The sequence below is a fragment of the Dendrobates tinctorius genome, unplaced genomic scaffold (assembly GCF_039654945.1).
Source record: "Dendrobates tinctorius isolate UK_male_01 unplaced genomic scaffold, ASM3965494v1 ptg000422l, whole genome shotgun sequence".
NCBI lineage: Eukaryota > Metazoa > Chordata > Amphibia > Anura > Dendrobatidae > Dendrobates > Dendrobates tinctorius.
This window is the reverse complement of record NW_027362086.1, coordinates 403,185-424,801: the sequence shown is the minus strand read 5'-3', so window position 1 is coordinate 424,801 and position 21,617 is coordinate 403,185. Positions and strand designations below refer to the sequence as shown.

The following is a 21,617-nucleotide window of genomic DNA, read 5'->3' as shown; positions in this document are numbered from 1 at the left end:
CCCATGATCTATGTATATTTTTTATTGCATTACTGTAAAAGTATGTTACATATTTCCTGAAACTATTATACTTCTATAACAGATGATAATGTTATGTTTATGTCTGATTGTATAAATCTGAGTTTTCTCTTTGTTCCTTTCACTTTCATTTTCTACCTTGTTCATGAATTTTTTGAAGTCGCATAAACTTGTACAGATTATTTTGACTCTAATTACAGTTTACAGTGAATGCAAGTAATAAGAGATGAGCGACTTTGCCTTTTTTAGGGTCAAGTCGGGTTTCGTGAAACCCGACTTTCTCAAAAGTCGAGTCGAACGAAATCGGCCGACTATAGTGAAAAGTCGTGAAACATGAAACCCAATGCAAGTCAATGGGGAGAAAAGTCGGCAGTGAGTGGAGGACTGTAAACACACCTGGCATTAATTTTAACCCTAGAGGCGGCAAAGTCTCTCTCCTCTCTCTCTCTCCCTCTCCCTCTCTCTCTCCCGCTACGCTATGCTACGCTTCTCTCATTGGCTGAAAAAAGTCACGTGCAAGCATTCGGCGAAAACCCGACTTTGGCGCTCGGGTCGCCGACCGCATGGCCGACTTCACACTGTGGTCCGGTTTCGTTTCATGAAACCCGACTTTGGTGAAAGTCGGCGACTTTTGAATCTGACCGACCTGTTTCACTCAACTCTACAAGTAATGTCTTCATATCAAAATGATGACATGTGCACATGTATCACTTATAATCATAATATTTTTTATGGTTTTCCATGTATCCTTAAAAAATATTGTCTGTCCGTGAATTTTTTATAAGCTGACTAGAAAAAAGAAAAAGGCAAAGTTGGCGACCCAGCGGCACAGCCCTCGGTCAGCTTCTCCCTTTTCCACCAGTGATTGACTTGTCTCTTCCATGTGTGCACATACCTGTCTACAACCATGAAGCCAGATTCGGGCAACCTGAATCTTATAACAGGCCCTCTTTAAGGTTTTTTTCTCATTAGCCTCATGATTCCTTCAATTACAGATGTAAGTTTTAAAAGATCCTAACAAATTTGATGCACATATTAACTTAATGTCATAAACTTCAGAGCTGATCATTTGTCTCATACGTTGCAAGGCAAACCGGGATTAAAAGCAGCGATTATGTCCAAAGAAGAATCCGTTTTACCAGTTATTTGGATAGCTCTTCGTTATGTTCTAACCTCGAATTTCACTTGACCATTCTTCTGGGTTAATCTCCTTCAACTTTGGTTTGCCTTTCTGGCTCTGACTAGTGTAGCTTTGTGCTTCCCTTTGCTAATTCCACTGGTCACTGGCTGCTCCGCTGACACAACCTGTAGGGCCTTTGTGGCAAAGGCCAGATTCTTTTATAGGGTTTAAAGGGTGAAAACCAGGGAGTTAAAAGATCTTAGAGAAATGGAGCAGAAATCTGTTTGAAGTTTAACAGTATTTACTTCACTATTTCTTCATATTTCTTCGTGTGGTACAAACACGTGGTCACTGAACATGATGGTTGAGTGCACTGTGTTTTTGCTGTATGTATATATTTCCTGGATAACTATAGGAGGCAGTTCAGCTTTAGGGAGATGTGACAAATTATTTATTTGCTGATACTATTTCCACACACAGAGTGAGCTCCTATTCATGTGTATCAGTTACAGATGAAACCAGAACTCCTACAAGAAGGCAGTGAGAGAGGGTGTTGCATTCAGAGATACCACAGAGATAACCAGAAAACAAGGTCCAGATCTTGTAGCATAAGGAGTTCAATGCATCATTACAAAGGAAAAACATGAGAAGTGGTGTCATTACCGGAACCACCCTGACCAATAATAAAACTGGACCCAAGCGAAAAGGATGTGCGAAAAAAGATTTCCTGGGTGTTATACAGCGTTGTTACATAAAGCTTTCTGGCTAGGTGAGGTGGATCCTCTACACTCAAGGTCCTTGTGGGCACATGGGTGTCAATGCAGTAGGCAGGTGTTGCATAAGGGAAACAGGTAGCAGAGTTGCTGGAAGTCGGAGGTAGACATGAGAAGTTCGGGAGACCACTGACAGGTAGCAGAGGTACTGGAAGCCGCAGGTGGACATATAACGGAGTCAAAGTAAAAGTCTCAATGATGTCCCTGAAGGTGAAATCCTGGAGACCATTGACAGCAGGATTACTGAAAGCCATAGACAAACAGGTAGCAGGGTTACTGGAAGCCACATAAAAACAGGTGAAGTCCTGTAGACTACTTACAGCAGGGTTACTGGTAGCTGTAGACAAACAGGTGAAGTCCTGAAGACCACTAACCATTACCAGAATAGCTAGAATCCAAAAACAAGTAACACCAGGGACTGGAAACCACAATCAGGAAACATCCTGCAGCCTTTAGACAGGACGTTTGCACAGATCAGCTAAAAGAGTTACTAGGAAGTCTTAATAAAAAATGCAGGTGTGTCTCTGCGAGCTTTATATACAGTAGGCCTTGAAAGTCCAACACATGAGAACGCTGGGCCACTTGAAAAAGCCTGACGTGGAGCACAAAAAGTCTAATGGACTGAGGTGAGGGAAATAAAGTACAGATCTGGGCAGGTGCAAAACATTACACCGATCAAAGTGCCCTTCCCCCCAAAAAGTCTGTAACCCACGGCAACAATGTTGCTGCTGCTCCTTTAGATACCATGGTCTAAGTATTTTCTTACATAAAGTGGGCTCACTGGGTGAGGTGGATCCTCTAAGCCTTAGGTCTGTGTGGGTCATGGGCATCAGTGCAACAGGCGGGTGTTGCACATGGTAAATATGTAATCGGCAGGCAGACCGGAGACATCTGGGAGACCACAGGCAAGTAGCAGAGTACCTGAAAACTACAGGCAGACTGGAGACATCAGGGAGACCACAGACGGCTAGCAGAGTTACTGGAAGCCACACTAGGACCCAAAGCAGAGACAAACAAAAAATCTTGATGAGGTCCTGGAATCCACAAGTGGACAGGAGACATCCTGGAAACTGCTGCTAGACATGTAGAAAAGGCAAACTAAAAGTCTTAAAGGGGTTTTCCAATGAACTGGGAAAATCTTATAAATGTGCCCCTGTTGTGTACTGTGTAATGGCTGTGTCTGACTATACAGGGACATGGTCTGATCATACCATAGCTCCTGAGCATGGGAGGAAGCAAATGAGTATACAGACATTACAGCACTGGATCACAACTGATTCTTTCTTTCAGGTAAAACATTGCTTAAAAACAAGCAGTGAAATGTTTTACTTCACTCAAAGAATCAGCTGTAACCCCGTTCTGTAATGCCAGTATATTAGTTTATTCTTTTGCTTCTTACCTTGCATGGGAGATGTGATACATTCAGGTGAGACTCAGACATTACATAATATGTAGAAAGGGCACATTTATAAGATAATTAAGATGTACTTTGTTGATGGGAAATCCCTTTTAAAGAGGTCGTGGAAACATAAACGGACAGGAGACATTCAGGAAACCATAGGTGGACACATAGCAAAGACAAGCTAAAAATGTTGATAAGGTCCTTGAAGCCGCAAGTGGACAGAAGTCTTGTAAGCCGCAGGCAGACATGCAGTCACACAACTGATGCCCTGCAGAATACTGCCAGGTAGCAGAATTACTGGAAGCCGCAGACAAACAGGTGAAGTCCTGGAGTCCACTGACAGATAGCAAGATTACTGTAAGCCGCAGATAAACTGGTGAAGTCCTGGAGACCAAGGAAGCCGCAGACAAATTGCTGAAGTCCTGGATACTGCTGTTGCTGGAAGCCACAGACAAATTGGTGGAGTCCTGGAGACCACTGATAGGTAGCAAGGTTACTGCAAGTCACAACCAGGTGAAGTCCTGGAGACTGCTGACAGGCTGCAAAGTTACAGAAAACTGCAAACAGGTGAAGTCCTGGAGACCATTGACCAGTAGCAGAATTACTGGAAGACACAGAAATACCTCAGGGACTGGAAATCACAGGCAGCCAGGAGACATCCTGAAGCCGGTAGACAGGAACTATGGACAGACCAAATTAAAGAGGTACTAGGAAGTCTTTATATAATCCCAAGACACAGGTGTGTCTTGTATAGTCTTTGAAAGTTTAACATGTGAGCACGCCGGACCACTTGCAAAGCCTGACGTTGAGCACAAGAAAGTTTAACGGACCGAGATGAGGGAAGCAAAGCATGGATACTGGACAGCTGCGTAACAAATATTTGTTATTGTGAAATGAAATGATCTCTAAAAGGCCTAAATTTAAAGATAACATTTCATTTGTATTTTAGGCAAATATATTCATCTTTTACATTTTATAAATTACAAAAAGGAAGGTGAGCCGATGCAAAAGTTTAGACACCCTTGGAGATTTGTGTGCTCAGATAACTTTGTCCAATGTTTCAGACCTTAATTAGTTTGCTATGGTTATGGTTTATTCACTATCATCGTTAGGAATGGCCAGGTGATGCAGAGGTTCCAGATTAATAAAAACCCAGCCTCCTCTAACCTTGTGCCAAAAAACAGCAGCCATGGGTTCTTCTAAGCAGCTGCCTAGTACTTTGAAAATGAAAATGGTGGAGACCCACAAAGCAGGAAAAGGCAATTAGAATATAGTAAAGGATATTTAAGTTGTCCTAAATTTACTCCGTTCAAAATGTCATTATGAAATGGCAGTTAACATGAACAGTGGAGGTCAAGATAAGGTCTGGAAGACCAAGCAAAATTTCAATGAGAGCTGCTTGTAGGGTTGCTTTAGAAGCAAATCAGAACCCCCGCTTGAATGAAAAAGACCTTCAAAAAGATTTAGCAGACTCTGGAGTTGTGGTACATCATTCAGCTGTTCAGAGACACCTGCAAAATATGGCTTCAATGGAAAAATCATCAGAAGAAAAGTTCTGCTTCGCCTCACCATAAAATTCCGCGTCAGAAGTATGCAAAAGAACATGTAAACAAGACTGATGCATTTTGGAAACAAGTCTTGTGGACCGATGAGGTTAAAATAGAACTCTTTAGCCACAATAAATAAAGGTATGTGTGTAGATAAAAGGGCACAGAATTTCAGGAAAGGAACATCTCGCCATCCACCATGCTTTGGGGTTGTGTTGCAGCCAATAGCACGGGGAACATTTCACGGATAGAGGAATGCATGGATTCAATGAAATTTCAACAAATTCTTGATGCAAACATTCATTACACCATATGTAAAAAAGCTGAAGTTGCAAAGAGGAAGGCTCCTGCAAATGGATAATGATCCTAAACACATGTCAAAATCCACAATAGACTACTTCAACAGGCGCAAGCTGAAGGTTTTACAATGGCCCTCACAGTCTTCTGATCTGAACATCATTGAAAGTCTGTGGCTAGACCTCAAAATAGTAGTGCATGCAAGATGACCGAGGAATCTCACAGAACTGGAAGAATTTTCCAAGGATGAATGGATGAAAATCCCTCAAACAAGAATTGAAAGACTTTTGGCTGGCTTCAAAAACCGTTTACAAACTGTGAAACTTTCAAAAAGGGGTGTTACTAGGTAATAACCATTGCAGGGTGGTCAAACTTTTGTATCAGCCTTTTTTTTCTTTTTAGAATTTTTAAATTGTAAAACAAGCAAATATATATTTTGCCTAAAATACAAAGGACATGTGTCATATTTAACTTTAGGCCTTTTAGAGATTACTTCATCGTCAACTTGCTTAATTTTTCACAATAGCAGTAATTTTGACAAGAGGTGGCCAAACTTTTACATGCCACTGTATGTTGCAATTAGAACAATTACAAGTCATAGGTAAAACTGTACAAAGCACTTGTAGTTACTTAACTAAAACCTGAGGCTTCTGAGCCTCAACTACATTTCTAGCATCAGAAACCCCTGTAGAAGTACTTATAGGGCAAATTAAAAAATGGCAACTTCACTTGGCAATGTTTGCAGAATCCAAAATGATGCAAGAAGAGAAATCTACCAACTATAGTTATTTGAACAATAAATGTATACAATACTTAAAGAATTTGTCTTCTACTTGGATAACTTTTTGTCATATCCCACAGTTAGTTGGCCCCGATAAAATAAAAAAGCCTATACCCACCTCCTGTGCCAGTGCGGTTCCTGTTTGTCGACACTCGCTCTCCCGGGGCTTCCGTGCGGTTGTTGTGACACGTGAGCACGGCGCCCGATCAGTGCTGGCATCACTGTCCCTGCCTTCTGTTGAATTGAACATGAAGAAGAAGTCAGGAATCAGTTGCAGCCCGGACTTCCTCTTCATGTACAATTCGTACAAAGGCAGGAACAGTGGTGCGATACCAGATTAGGCACTGGGCTCACATGTCATAATAACTGCACTCGAGCCCTGGGACCACTAGTGTCGACACTGTGGGAACGGCGTCGGCACGGCAGGTGAGTATAGGCTTTTTATTTTATCGGGGCCAAACATTTGGATCAAAAAGGGGTTGTCCTAGTAGAGAACAACCCCTCTAAGGACTGTTGTCTTCTTCTGTTTGCTGCTCCATTTTGATCTTCTTCTATACCACATAACCATGTTTTATGAGCCAGGTCGCACAGCATCTTCTGTGCGGAACTCACTTTCTCAGTGCAAGTCTACAATTCATATCATGGCTCTCCTAGACTTACTCAGAATGGCATGACTAAGGGGATAGCAAATTGAAAAAAACAAAATACCAAAGTGCTACTTTTATAAAGGTGACCATTGCCAGAAGAATTGCAGTGTATTGTTCTAGAGATTGAAGGAGCACATGCTGAAGTTCCATAGTGAACCTAAAAAATGTAAAAGAAGTTATAGCATTGCTGTTTTTTTGGTTACTTCCCATCAAAAAGCTGTACAGTTGTGCTCAAAAGTTTACATACCCCTGCAAAAAAAATTTGGCCTTTTTTCAGAGTATGAATGATAACACCAAAACTTTTTCTGAACTTATGGTTAGTGGTTGGGTGGAACCATTTATTGTCAAAGTACTGTGTTTTCTCTTTTTTAATCATAATGACAACCCAAAACATTCAAATGACCCTGATCAAAAGTTTACATACATATATCTATGTTGACAGAAAAAAAATAAATGAATGAAAAATGGCTGCGGTGGGAAGGGGTTAACACGAAATTGACTTGGTATGGGGGTTTTACATTTGTACATGACCATAGCATTTTTCAATACATTTAAACTTTAAAGGGAACCTGACAACCGTTCCATGCTGTCCGAAATAGGACAGCATGAAATCTACATGGCCTCATTAATTACAGAAATCTATGTTTTTATGCAGAAATGCTGCAGTGTAAACATAGCATTTTGCAATGAGCTAGCCAGTCTGTATTTCATGCTACCCATGGCGAGAGAAACATCCAAAGCCGGCATTACCACCCGGCGCACCCGGGCAAGTAACGGGACCCTAGATGAACAGGGGTGCCCACTTGGCGTCGGGAACACCAGCACTCTATGGGGCCCCAGAGTCAGGGTAGCCCATTGCCTGTGCTGGCACAGGACCCTCCCTCAAATACTCACCCTTTCTCATTCCACGCAGCTTCAGTGTCTTCAGCGTTGCCATCTTATGTCTGACATCTCGGGGCAGAGGGCGCGATTACGTCACTACAGCGCACCCTCTGCCAAGCAGTGCAGAGAGTCAGAAGACACTGAGGAGACCAGACCTACAGGGAATGGGAAAGGTGAGTATTTTTTTTATGTATGGAGTATTATATGGGGCCCATTATTCTGTAAAGCATATGGGGCCCATTATACTGTATGAAGCTTTATATGGGGCCATTATGCTCTATGGAGCAATATATGGGGCCATTATGCTCTATGGAGCAATATATGGGGCCATTATACTGTATGGAGCAATGTATGGGGCCATTATGTACTGTATGGCACTATACATTTTGACATTATACTGTATGGAGCAATATATGGGGCCCATAATACTGTATGGAGCACCATGTGGTGCCCATAACTCTACATGGATGTCTATACTGTCCGGTCTAAAATAAGTCTGTAGTTACTGTGTGCTGTGTGCTGTGCGCTGCAAGGATTTGCCGGTTCTTAGCTACTGTAAAATTTGCAATAGATATCACTAATGTAATGTAAGAAGTAAGTGAAATCCTTGGCATTGCACTATCCGTATATTTCTTACCTGTGCATCATAAATCGTGGTATGTTAAAGGGGCCTACTGAGACTTATTCGCCTGGGGGCCACGAAAACCTGCACCCGGCTCTGGCAACATAAAATGTCTGACATATACCCTTTAAAGGCCCAAGAACATGAATAAATTAATTAAATTAATCCCATAATATTTGAGGGAACAGTGCAAAGTAGTATTTACAGGCAAGTATATAATGTACTCATACACAAATTAGACACATGTGAGGCTCCTTGACATAAAATGTCAGAGCTAATCGTTTTCCTTTTGTCTGTTACTGCATTAGTTCAGCCTTTCACATGTCACCTATTAAATTTCCCCGTATGAAGAACTTCCTGCAACTTTAATGAGGTCACAAAACTCCAGTGCGTCTGAGCCAATGAAGCCAAAGAGCGGTGCACCTGAGATGTTTTGCATATTGTGAGATGCCACGCATACCCAAATTAAATTTGCAGACTGTTAGATACTCAGCTGACCTAGCAAGAGACACTACGTGTTGGAAGACTTGATGTATAAGTGAAGACCAGTTGTCATCAAGTGTGCAAACCTGGATGAAAGTCAAACCTGGATCTATTCCACGTATTGCCAACAATCTTTACTGGGAAGCAGAGTTGACCGATCATAGAAAGGTTGTATGCACAAGACTACGCTACCAGATATTTCAAACAGTCATTCTCTTCTACATCTTCCACAGCATTTTCTACAATGAGCCAAAACTTTTGGAAAGTTTATAAGGCAAAAGTTCTGCAGACATTCAATGCAGACGATGATGAAGAAACGCTGGAAGAGGTAAGCACTGAAGGGTTCAATACAATAGATATCTAAGAAAAATGAAGAAACAGATGATATGTTAGTGCTTAAAATTACATAATGATGCACAAGTTTTATTTTTTTGGGTTCCAATCATAGTTGAATTACCTTTCGCTAAACTGGTGTGTTCAGTATCTGACAAAATAGTGGGCCACCAAAGGTCTTGTGGAAGTCAACCATATTTGCTACTTTTGAAGATCTGCCACTGCAACCAAAATATGCACCCGTAGATGTGTACATTTCTTATATGTAGCATAGTAGATGGATCATACACCCCCGGAATCATTTCCTCTGGTGAGCCCTAGAAACCCCAGTTAAATGATGGATTTAAGGCACTGAGATGTGGTTTCTAACATTTCCAATGTAGCCCTGCATCTCTGCCTGTCACAATGTGACTTGGCCCTGTGTGACGTGACCCGACAATCGGTCGGTCACCAAACAACAAGACAAAACAAGGGGACACCGTAGACACAATTACAATGGTGGGCCCTTCAATAGGGAGCGGGGAAGTGGACACCTCCTGCACTCTCCTAAGGAAGAGCCCTGAACTCTCCTCATGTTCCCTATACAGGTTCTTTCAACCTGTCGCTGACCAGGATACCTAGTTCCGTCACTTACCCTGCACCTATCCCTCAGTAGGAAATTGGTAAGTGCGGACACTGGTCCCACCGCTGCCATAATACAAGGGTAAATAACGGACAGGGAAAAACAAACAACTTAGCTTTCTCTGCTGCCAATGCTCAGAGGCAGCAGAGTAAGGCACCCAAACTCCGCTTTCAACAGATACACCACTGCTCCAGATAAGCTGCCAAAAGCACTGCTCCTGAGAGCTCCTCTCTTCTCAAAGGTTGGTTTGCAAAGGACCTGCTTTTGGGCCATGGCTCACCAGAAAAAAAAAAGTGTGGGTTGGTAATAATGTCATGATGTGTCTGGCCCTGCGGGACGCAACCAGACGATCGGTCGGTCACAAAGACAACCAAGACAGACAAGGGGACACCGGGAAAACAATTACAACGGTGGTCCCTACAATAGGGAGCGGGGAAGTGGGCACCTCCTGCACTCCTAACAAAGAGCCCTGAACTCTCCTCACGTTCCCTATACAGGTTCTTTCAACCTGTCGCCGACCAGGATACCTAGGCCCCTCACTTGCCCTGCACCTATCCCTTACTAGGGAACTGGCAAGTGCGGACGCTGGTCATTTGGAAGCCAACCGTGCTGAAGAGAGAAGCTATCTTGAGCAGTGCTGCTTGCAGCTGATCTGGAGCAGTGGTTATCCTGCTGGAAGCGATGTTCGGGTGCCTTACTCTGCGGTCCGGTGCATGACTGCAGAGGAGGCTAAGTGTTGTTGTTTTTCCCTGTCTGTTATTTTCCCTGGTGTCTTATTAGTACAGCGGTGGAACCAGTGTCCGCACTTGCCAGTTCACTAGTAAGGGATAGGTGCAGGGCAAGTGAGGGACCTAGGTATCTTGGTCGGCGACAGGTTGAAAGAACCTGTATAGGGAACGTGAGGAGAGTTCAGGACTCTTTGTTAGGAGAGTGCAGGAGGTGCCCACTTCCCCGTTCCATATTGTAGGGCCCACCGTTGTTATTTTTTCCCCAGTGTCCCCTTGTCTGTCTTGGTTGTTTTTGTGACTGACCGATCGTCGGGTCGCGTCACGCAGGGCCAGACACATCGTGACACTGCCATTATGCTATATAGAAGAAGTTGGTAATTACTATTTTAGGAGTGACTTTGAAAAATATTCAGATATTAATAAATTAGGTGATATTGTGATTCTAACATAAGAATACACCAGAGTTAACGCAATGGGAATAATGTATTTCAGAGAGACAGCACAGAGATTATTGGGCCTGAAAACCCAGAAAATGGAGATGAAGGGTTAAACATGTCCCACTTTGCAAAAAAGGTAAGTGGAATAAGATTTCTGTATATAGAGAAGTACAGTCTTCATCCACATCAGTGAAAATTCGGGAACATACCACGTAAATCCTAATTACTTTTGAGTGAATGTCGGGGTTATCAAAACACAGAACTCTAATGATCCGAGTGGAATTAAGGTAACAAAAATTATATCTTATTTTTTGCAAATGTTGAACTTGCGTTAGGAAAACGAATATTCTCAACACAACCATTCATGTAATATTAAAAAGTATAACTAAAGATAAGTGTAAAGTATCTGAACAATAACACATTGACTTTGTAGTTATTTGTTACAATGTGCCATTTACTTTTTTGTAAGCTTAGCAATAATGATTTACATTTCCCTTCTTTGACAGAAAATCCTCCAGCAGGTGTTTCTTATAGTTGTCTGTCAGTCTTTGACGTCAACTTTGAGGATATTTGAGGATTTTTGCATGCACAGCCCTCATGGCAACTTGATGGCTTTTCGAATAATGCTTTGACTTGAAATTAGAGCTCATTCTCACCTATTCCTTGGTGGATTCATTAGTATGTTTAAATGCTTAGAGTAAATGTCCTGCTGCAAGGTCTATTCTCAGTTTTCTGATGGATGGCCTCACATTATACTTTTAACAATCCCTGGTACAATTAAAAATTCATAGTACTTTCTATTATTGCGACAGGCCCAAGGCCTGAAGACGCCCAAAGTCATATACTTTACAGCTGGTTTCAGGTTTACTCTTCCATTGGCTTCATGGTCTAGAACAAGGGTATGTGTTTGCAACCTTGATACCCGCCTGAAAAGGCGCTAAAAATGACAAAAAGAATGAGCATATGCAGAGTAATGTCAAAATGACTTGCAGCAGAGTATTCAGTTGTGCTCAAAAGTTTACATACCCCAGCAGAATTTTTGCTGTCTTGGCCTTTTTTTAGAGAATATGAATAATAACACCAAAACTTTTTCTCCACTCATGGTTAGTCGTTGGGTGAAGCCATTTATTGTCAAAGTACTGTGCTTTCTCTGTTTAAATCATAATGACAACCCAAAACATCCAAATTACCCTGATCAAAGTTTACATACACTGGTGATTTTGGCCTGATATCATGCACAGAAGACACAAATGGGTTTGACTGGCTACTAAAGGTAACATCCTCACCTGTGACCTGTTTGCTTGTAATCAGTGTGTGTGCATAAAAGCTGAGTGAGTTTCTGGGATCCAGACAGAGTCTTGCATCTTTCATCCAGCCACTGACGTTTCTGGATTGTGAGTCATGGGGAAAGCAAAAGAATTGTCAACGGATCTATGGGAAAAGGTGGTTGAACTGTATAAAACAGGAAAGGGATATAAAAAGATATCCAAGGAATTGATAATGCAAGTCAGCAGCATTCAAACTGTGATTAACAAATGGAAAATCATGCACTCTGTAATAACAAAACCACATTCAGGTAGACCAACAAAAATTTCGTCCACAACTGCCAGGAAAATTGTTCAGGATGCAAAGATTAACCCACAAATAACATCAGCTGAAATACTGAACTCTCTCAAAACTAGTGGTGTGGCTGCTTCAAGATGCATAATAAGAAGGCACTTGAAGAAAAATGGGCTGCATGTTCATGTCGCCAGAAGAAAGCCATTACTGCGCAAATGCCACAAAGTATCTCGCCTACAATATACAAAACAGCACAGAGACAACCCTTAAAACTTCTGGAACAAGGTAATGTGGAGTGATGAGTCCAAAATTGAACTTTTTGGTCACAACCATAAATGTTACATTTGGAGAGAAGTCAACAAGGCCTATGATGAAAGGAATACCATTCCTACTGTAAAGCACGGAGGTGGATCGCTGATGTTTTGGGGATGTGTGAGCTACGAAGGCACAGGAAACTTGGTCAAGGTTGAAGGAAAGATGAATGCAGCACATTATCATGAAATACTGGAGGCACAATTGTAATCATCAGCCCGGAAGCTGCGCATGGGACGTACTTGGACATTCCAACATGACAACGATCCAAAACACAAGGCCAAGTCATCCTGTCATTGGCTACAGCAGAACAAAGTGAAAGTTCTGGAGTGGCTATCTCAGTCTCCTGACCTCAATATCATTGAGCCTCTCTGGGGAGATCTCAAGCGTACAGTTCATGCTAGACAGCCCAGGAGTTTACAGGAACTGGAGGCTTTTTGCCAAGAAGAGTGGGCAGCTTTAACATCTGAGAAAATAAAGAACCTCATCCACAACTACCACAAAAGACTTCAAGCTGTCATTGATGTTAGAGAGGGCGATACACGGTATTAAGAAATGGGGTATGTAAACTTATGATCAGGTTCATTTGGATGTTTTGGGTTGTCATTATGATTTAACCCCTTTCTGACATCTGACGTACTATCCCGTCCACGGTACCCGGGCCTCTATGGCTGGGGACAGGATAGTACGTTATCACGATCAGTGGCGCCCCCGGGGGGAGCGCCGCTGATCACAGCTGGGTGTCAGCTGATTATCACAGTTGACACCCGGCACTATGTGTCAGGGACGGTCACGGACCGCCCCGGGCACGTTAGCCCCTGGCACACTGCGATCAAACATGCCTAAACTGTGGAAACCCCCATAAGTGACCCCATTTTGGAAATGAGACACCCCAAGGAACTTATCTAGATGTGTGGTGAGCACTTTGAATCTCCAAGTGCTTCACAGAAGTTTATAACGTAGAGCCATAAAAATAAAAAAATCATATTTTTTTCCACAAAAATGATATTTTTGCCCCCAATTTTTAATTTTCCCAAGGGTAACAGGAGAAATTGGACCCCAAAAGTTGTTGTCCAATTTGTCCCAAGTAGGATGATACCCCATATGTGGGGGTAAACCACTGTTTGGTCCATGGCAGAGCTTGGAAGGGAAGGAGCACCGTTTGACTTTTTCAATGCAGAATTGGCTGGAATTGTGATCAGAAGCCATGTTGCGTTTGGAGAGCCCCTGATGTGCCCAAACAGTGGAAACCCCCCAATTCTAACTCCAACCCTAACCCCAACACACCCCTAACCCTAATCTCAGCCCTAACCCTAGCCGTAACCCTAGCCCTAACCCTAGCCCTAACCATAATGGGAAAATGGAAATAAATATATGTATTTTTTAATTTTATTATTTTTCCCTAACTAAGGGGGTGATAAAAGGGGGTTTGATTTACTATTTATAGCGGGTTTTTATATTTGGGAGCTGTCATATGCTAAAAGACGCTTTTTAACCCCTTTACTCCCAAGGGTGGTTTGCATGTTAATGCCCGGGCCAATTTGTACAATTCTGACCACTGTCCCTTTATGAGGTAATAATTCTAGAACGCTTCCATGGATCCTTCCCTTCCGAGCCCCGATGTGTGCCCATACAGTAGTTTTCTCCCACATATGGGATATCAGCGTACTCAGGACAAATTGTACAAAAACTTTTGGGGTCCAATTTCTCCTTTTACCCTTAGGAAAATGAAAAAATTGGGGACTAAAAGATCATGTTTGTGGAAAAAATATAATTTTTTTTATTTTCACGTCCGGGCGTTATAAACTTCTGTTCCGTGGGGGTTCAAAGTGCTCACCACACATCTAGATAAGTTCCTTGGGGGGTCTAGTTTCCAAAATGTTGTCATTTTTGGGGGGTTTCCACTGTTTAGGCACATCAGGGGCTTTCCAAACGCGGCATGGCATCCAATCTCAATTCCAGCCACAAAAAGTCAAATGGCGCTGCTTCCCTTCCGAGCTCTGCCATGCGCCCAAATAGTGGTTTAGCCCCACATGTGGGGTATCGGCATACTCAGGACAAATTGCACAATAACTTTTGGGGTCCTGTTACCCTTGGGACTTGTGGTGCTCTGATTGGCTATTCATCTGTATGGCTTCTAACAGGTCACTAATCCCTCACTGACCTGCCCCCCATTTTACATACTGAATATTATATACTGTATATTTAAAAAAAAGAAGAAATCTCATTCTGCAGGCAGATGTCGGTGCCTGCGTTGCACCATGATTGCATCTGTAAAGTGCATTTAATTTTTTTTTTTATGGTGTCCATAAATTTGTAGAAAAATAAATCAGTTTGAAAATGGCGCCAGCCGCACCATCTTGCTACAGGAAAAAAAAACTTGTCTCCACTAAGATGGCGCCGGTTCAAAACTGAAAATAAAAATTAATTGATGGATTTCATCAACTAAGGTATCATTTTAATCAGTGTAACGGTGCCGACCTGACACAGTCTGTAGGTTACTGTGCACAATCCTGATGACAGGTTCTCTTTAAATTAAATCCCAGCTTCCAAGGCCAGAATATGGACATTCAGATCTGCTCTTCTGTACCCACAAAATTCACCATCTGGAGACATGCTCTTCGTAGTTGCTTGCTAGACCTGGTGCTAATGCACCAAGCTGGCAGGCAATCGTGAGCCAAACATCATGGGCCCGTGAGCCACAGGTTTAGGACCCCTAGCCTAAAGATTTCTGCTTGGCTTACCTGCTCTAATTTGTGGAACCTTGTTGTGAAGGCCCTAGCAGTTTGCCATTTATTCCTCTTGTACATGATCTCCAAAAGTAGAATGATTCATACCCAATTGTTTGGTGATCTTTGGAAATCATTTTTAAGGCTCACATACATCCATAACTTCATTGGCCTGGTGCATGGTATTTCCATACATTTTAACAGCAGAGCAAACCAAACTAGGAGTCTATTTTTATATTTTGTCACATTATTTGCCACAAGTGTGGTCGCTGCATCAAAATAACAGTAAAAAATGTGCAAAAATCATCTAATTTAAATACCGTAGTCAAATGGGAAATTCATCAAGACTGGTGTTCACTATGCATCCTGATCAAAAGTTTGCTGGTACGATATGCCAAATTCATTAAAGAGTAACTAAACTTTTTTGCATAATCGATTTCCAAATGAAATATTAAGAGATTATCCAAGAGTTAAAATGCCATGCTGTGGTGCAGGTTTATTCAGTGGTTTTCATCTTCTTAAATTCTCACTCAGACATTTATGGCATGCACGTGCACATCGGTGATCGCGCTATTTAAATGCCACTGTCAGTGATTGAACGTGTCAGTTAAAGGGTTTAACAGCAGTGATTGAAACAACAGTTACAGGAAGATGTCCACTGTGTAGCACAGCCACCATCTCCCAGGTACGTTGTGGGCACAGATATTGAGCCCTCTCCTTACTGCGGAACCTGACGTGTCATTACTATTACGTCACACATCAGCAAGTGGTTAAGAAAAGTTTTTATTTCTAATTATAAAATTAAAAGGAGTCATTGAACAGTCAACATATCTTATACTGTTAAAACAGAGAACTGCTCTTCCTGAGTAGTCCAGGTTCACAAATTATCTTTAAGATACAGTTGCTTCTCACAAAATTAGAATATCATCAAAAAGTTAATTTATTTCAGTTCTTCAAAACAAAAAGTGAAACTCATGTATTATATAGAGTCATTACAAACAGAGTGATCTATTTCGTGTTTATTTCTGTTAATGTTGATGATTATGGCTTACAGCCAATGAAAACACAAAAGTCATTATTTCAGTAAATTAGAATACTTTATAACACCATCTTGAAAAACTGATTTTAAAATCTGAAATGTTGCCCTACAGAAATCTATGTTCAGTAAATGCACTCAATACTTCGGGGCTCCTTTTGCATCAATTACTGCATCAGTTTGGCGTGGCATGGAGGCGATCAGCCTGTAACACTGCTGAGGTGTTATGGAAGCCCAGGTTGCTTTGATAGCAGTCATCAGCTCATCTGCATTGTTGGTTGTGGTATCTCTCATCTTCCTCTTGACAGTACCCCATAGATTCTCTATGAGGTTAAGGTCAGGCGAGTTTGCTGGCCAATCAAGCACAGTGATACTGTTGTTTTTAAACCAGGCATAGGTAATTTTGGCAGTGTGGACAGGTGCCAAGTCCTGCTGGAGAATGAAATTTCCAACTACAAAAATCTTGTCGGCAGAGGGAAGCATGAAGTGCTCTAAAATTTCCTGATAGTTAAGGTGTTATTGGACCCCCCCATCATCTGTGCATATTTCTTTCTTATACAGTGTCTTGCTAGTACTGAAGCAGCCTAAGCATAAGCTAGGGGCAATAAGGAGGCAAAGGTTGAGGTCATGTCCAATGATCAATGGGAGTTGGCTTTGGAGATTCCCATACTTACTTCCTTCAGTTATTTTGAGATGGCAACACAGTTATATATCTTACATCAGACATACGGTACAGAACAGCTACATTGCACTGGCATGAGGGCATGGGAACCTTTTCTACTCTCATAGGGCTGCTAAGACCGTTACACAGGGCCCAGGTATTCAAATTCCGGCACATTTACTACAGAAGACTCTCCAGTCCTGCTTTATTTATCTGACTTACATCATATTTCGCAACACTTTACAGACTTCATCATCACCACATTGGGGCTCACAATCTAAATTCTCTATCAGTATGTCTTTGGAGAAAACTAGAGAAAACCCACAGAAACACAGGGAGAACATACAAACTTCTTTATGATGTTACCCTTTGTGGGATTTGACCCCAGCATTGCAACGCCATAGTGCTAACCACTAAGCCACCATGTATGGCCCAAAACAGTGCTCAGTTACTGCAGATAGAAACAGTATTTTACAAAGTCCTTGCTTATTACTCTGAAATGTGTGGCTAGCTAATGTCCCAAACAGTCTTCATACAATTTTGGGTTGGAAATCAGCAGTGAATCACTCTCTCTAATTTAAAAAAGATATTTGTACACCCTGACGTTCATAAGTTTTCTAAAATCTGAGTTAGGTGACTAGTTTCCATATAACCTCAAGCACTGAACGTTTGCCTCCATAAGGCCCCTCATAAACCTTAGATGACTGTCAGTCAAATGATGGTCTGACTGATCATTTGGCTGGCATCTCTCTCGCCCAACTCTCCCATACACAGGAGCATTCAGCTGGCAAACGTGTGTTCTCTATGAGAGTCACTGACAGACATCTCTGGTGACGGCTTATCATAGGGAGAACAAAAGGGTCAGCAATCCAAAATAGGACATGCAGGATCCCTATCCCCCTGCCATCATTTGTCAGGGGCCACCATATACAGTACATTAGACTGTTGGCTGAATGTTTTTTTTGCCAACAGCTATACAGCCCAACCCTCCATTACACATGTATGCTTTATCAGCTGTGAGTGCATGTGTAATTTTTAATTTAGAAATCATTAGTCCACATGAAAATAAGAAAATTTAATTAAATCCATCTTTCTTCTCTTGTATTGTTTATTGGATTGTTTCTTAATTCACAGGTAAAATCTGTATTCAGGGAAGACAGACTTTTCCATTACTGACATAGGAGATGGCAGTTGGTGCTTATAGGATTCTATAGAAAGGAAAAGGGGGAGTAGAAGTGAGGAGCTAGAGGAAACAAAGTCATTCAGAAATGGCAGTTACACATTAAATGTATAGTAACAAAATGAAGTGTGTCAGGAAACAACTTGCCTCTTGCTCCTTGCTCCTCCACCCTCCCCTCTTCTTAGAATCTTATGAATAACTACTGCCACCTCCTATCTCAGTAATGGGAAAATCACTGAATACAGATTTTACAGCTTTTCCCATAAATGGAGAGCAAAAGATCAATTTAGGAGGAGAAAGAAGCAGATGTCTCTGATAAAATATATTACAATATTGCTTATTTCTTGTGTACTATTGATTTATAAAATACAAATTAAAATGCTGGTTGCTGTCAAGCAGTTAGGAAGGGGTGGGGTGTCACCTTTAGGTGGTGCGGTCGGCGCAGGCCCCACATTGCCCGTGTACTCCATTCCAAGTGATCGGTCACAGGACATGGTGTAATTGGGAGGCTTCCAGTGCTGACTCTATTCAGGGGTCCCAGGAGATATGGGACGCTGTGTCTCCTGGTACAGGTATGTGATGTGAGGTTCCTTTCTCTCTGCCCTCCTCGCCCTTCCTCTGTCTCTCTGTGCAGAGGGTGGAGATCAAGCGTTGCCTCAGCGGTGTCAGGTGATCCATGAGAGGGATGTTTAAAACCGCCATATCCTCTTTCTCACTGCTGATTATGCAGTTGCACTTCAGTGTTGCGGTTGGTAGTTCTTCGGAGTGTGTCTTTGGTTTGTCTCTACCTCTGGTGTATTGTGCCTTCTGGTTCCTAAATCCCTGTTAACAATTCCTGACCTTCCATGTTTGGTTTGCTAGGTTCGTCTCTGCTGATGTAGTTTATTAGTGTGTTTGACCCAACTGTGGTCCAGCTAACTTGTTATTGACAAACAGAACCATGTGCAAAATATCTTCATAGAAGTGGTGTTTCTACCTGGGAGAAGTTGTGTAATTGCACTAGGCACGGCTTTCTCCCTATATACATAATTACTTAAATATCTACCATATGACATGATAACCATGGGATTGAGTTATACTTTTATTTTTAAAGGGAATCTGTCAGATAATGTTTGCTATTTAATCTTAGAGCAGCATAATGTAGAGACAGAGACCCTGATTCCTGTAGTATGTCACTTACTAGGCTGCTTGTTGTTTCAATAGAATCTGTGTGGATTATCACTAGAGGACTAGTTATCTCGCACCAAGTAGTTCTCCTGTTCTGTATAACGCCACCCCCACCACTGATTAGCAGCTTTCTGCTAAACTACAGTGTACACAGAAAGCTGTCACTCAGTGGTATTGGAGGGGGTTACACACAGCTCAGCATATAGAGAATTGGTAGATCTGCAGTAGGGAAAACTATGATTCCATGTTTCAGTGGAATTAATGAAATAAAAACCAGCATAGAAATAAATAAAAATAATGACAAATAGGTGGTAAGGGGATCCATGATTGTTGTCACCACATGATAACTTTACACTACTACTATGTGGTCAGTACTTGGCTGTCCAGCACTGTATAACTACATAGAACTTACCGTACTTTTTTTTCCTGAACGGATGCTGATCTGGAATACTTACCTTATTTTTCGGTTTATAAGATACACTATTTTCTCCCAATTTTTTTGGGAAAATGGGAGTGCATCTTATAATCCTAATGTTGCTTAACGTGGAGGGGGGCCGCTGCGGTGGAGCGGAGTCCCCGAAGGAAGGGTCACGGCTAGCGGCGGCGACTGCAGGAGTGGGGCAATGCTGCGAACCCGGGCCTGGGAGGAGGAGGTGTTCGGCAGATTCCCAGAAAGGGCTTAACTTGGATAAGGGAATAAAGATTATCAGAATACAATGAAAACAAAGTAAATCAGCTTTGTGATATAGATGTAACATATTATTATCCGTTTGTTAAATGCAAGGTGTTTATGTATCTTGCCTGCCCAAGTCTCTGTCAGCTCATCGACACGCTGCATCCGATATGTGTCAAACCTGGAGACTTTGTTCAGCTTCCGATAATCTAATATATAATTGGCAATCGGCTAAGTCACAACTTCCGGCGATTGTGTCGCTATCCCACAATCCACCGCAGCCAGAAGCTGTAACAAAAACTTCACCGCCACATTGAAACACCCAAGTTATTGGTATTCTGATATGGCGTCTGGGATTCAATGAGTGGCGCGGGATTCAAATTCCCCTCCCCACCGACTGAGCCAGTGTGCGTTGCCGCACGGGATTTGAATCCCCCCGCCAAGCCACGCGGCTCTGCTCATTGGCTGAGCCTCCTGCCGGCTGAGGCTTGGCAGGGGGTTCAAATCCCAAGCGGCACCGCTCATTGGCTCAGCCGGTGGGGCGGGGGATTACATACTTACCTGACCGGGAGGAGCGCTGTCGCGGCGCTTCTCTTCTCACCGGAGAACGGGGCAGGAGTGCGGTGTCGGAATCGCGCATGCGCATAGTGCTATCCGGCGCCATTTAACTGAAGACACATTTGCAGTGTGCTTTCAGCAAAATGGCGCCGGACAGCGCGGTATGGGCATGCGCGTATTCCGACGCCACCCTCCTCCCCCACACTCCGGAAGAATGTGACAGCACTGGAGCACAGGGAAGAAAGGTGAGAATAAATGTTTTGTTATTTTTGTATGTGTGCAGTTTAATAGGGGTGAGAGAACCATACATATCAGGATAGGGGGGTGAGAGGTAGCTTGCATACTAGGATAGGGGGGTGAGAGGGCCATGCATTCCAGGATTGGGGGGGTGAGAGAACCATGCATATCAGGAAAGGGGGGTGAGAGGACCATGCATATCAGGATTGGGGTGTGAGAGGACCATGCATATCAGGATTGGGGGTGAGAGGACCATGCATACCAGGATAGGGGGTGAGGGGACCATGCATATCAGGATAGGGGGGGTGAGAGGACCATGCATACCAGGATAGGGTGGTTCAGGGACCATGCATATCAGGACTGGGGGTGAGAGGACCATGCATACCAGGATAGGGGGTGAGAGGACCATGCATACCAGGATAGGGGGGTGAGAGGACCATGCATACCAGGATAGGGGGTGAGGGGACCATGCATACCAGGATAGGGGGGTGAGAGGACCATGCACACCAGGATTGGGGGTGAGGGGACCATGCATACCAGGATAGGGATGAGGGGCGACCATGCATATCAGGATTGGGGGGGTGAGGGGAACATGCATACCAGGATAGGTAGGTGAGAGGACCATGCATACCAGTATAGGGGGGTGAGAGGGCCATGCATGCATTCAAATCCCACGCGGCACCGCTCATTGGCTGAGCCCCCCCGGCGGATGTTAATTTCACCGCACTCCCGATGCAATAGTATCGGGCTTATTTCTAGTCATTACATAATCTCCATTCTTCATCGGGTTTTGGAACAAGGACAATGAGACT

General features: G+C 42.8%; 1 protein-coding gene across 2 annotated transcripts in view; it reads left to right on the top strand.

Moving 5' to 3' along the window:
- Positions 1–21,617, top strand: part of CUNH1orf232 (chromosome unknown C1orf232 homolog) — a 48,089-nt gene that overhangs the window by 14,265 nt on the left and 12,207 nt on the right. The window contains exons 2-3 of one of the 2 annotated variants that reach the window (XM_073564008.1): positions 8,806–8,900; positions 10,748–10,828. In XM_073564008.1, the coding sequence (XP_073420109.1) occupies positions 8,817–8,900; positions 10,748–10,828 (165 nt within the window). In that variant the 5' untranslated portion in view covers positions 8,806–8,816. Of the gene's footprint in view, positions 1–8,397; positions 8,901–10,747; positions 10,829–21,617 lie in introns of those variants that run through there. The other variant, XM_073564009.1, reaches the window with a different exon arrangement.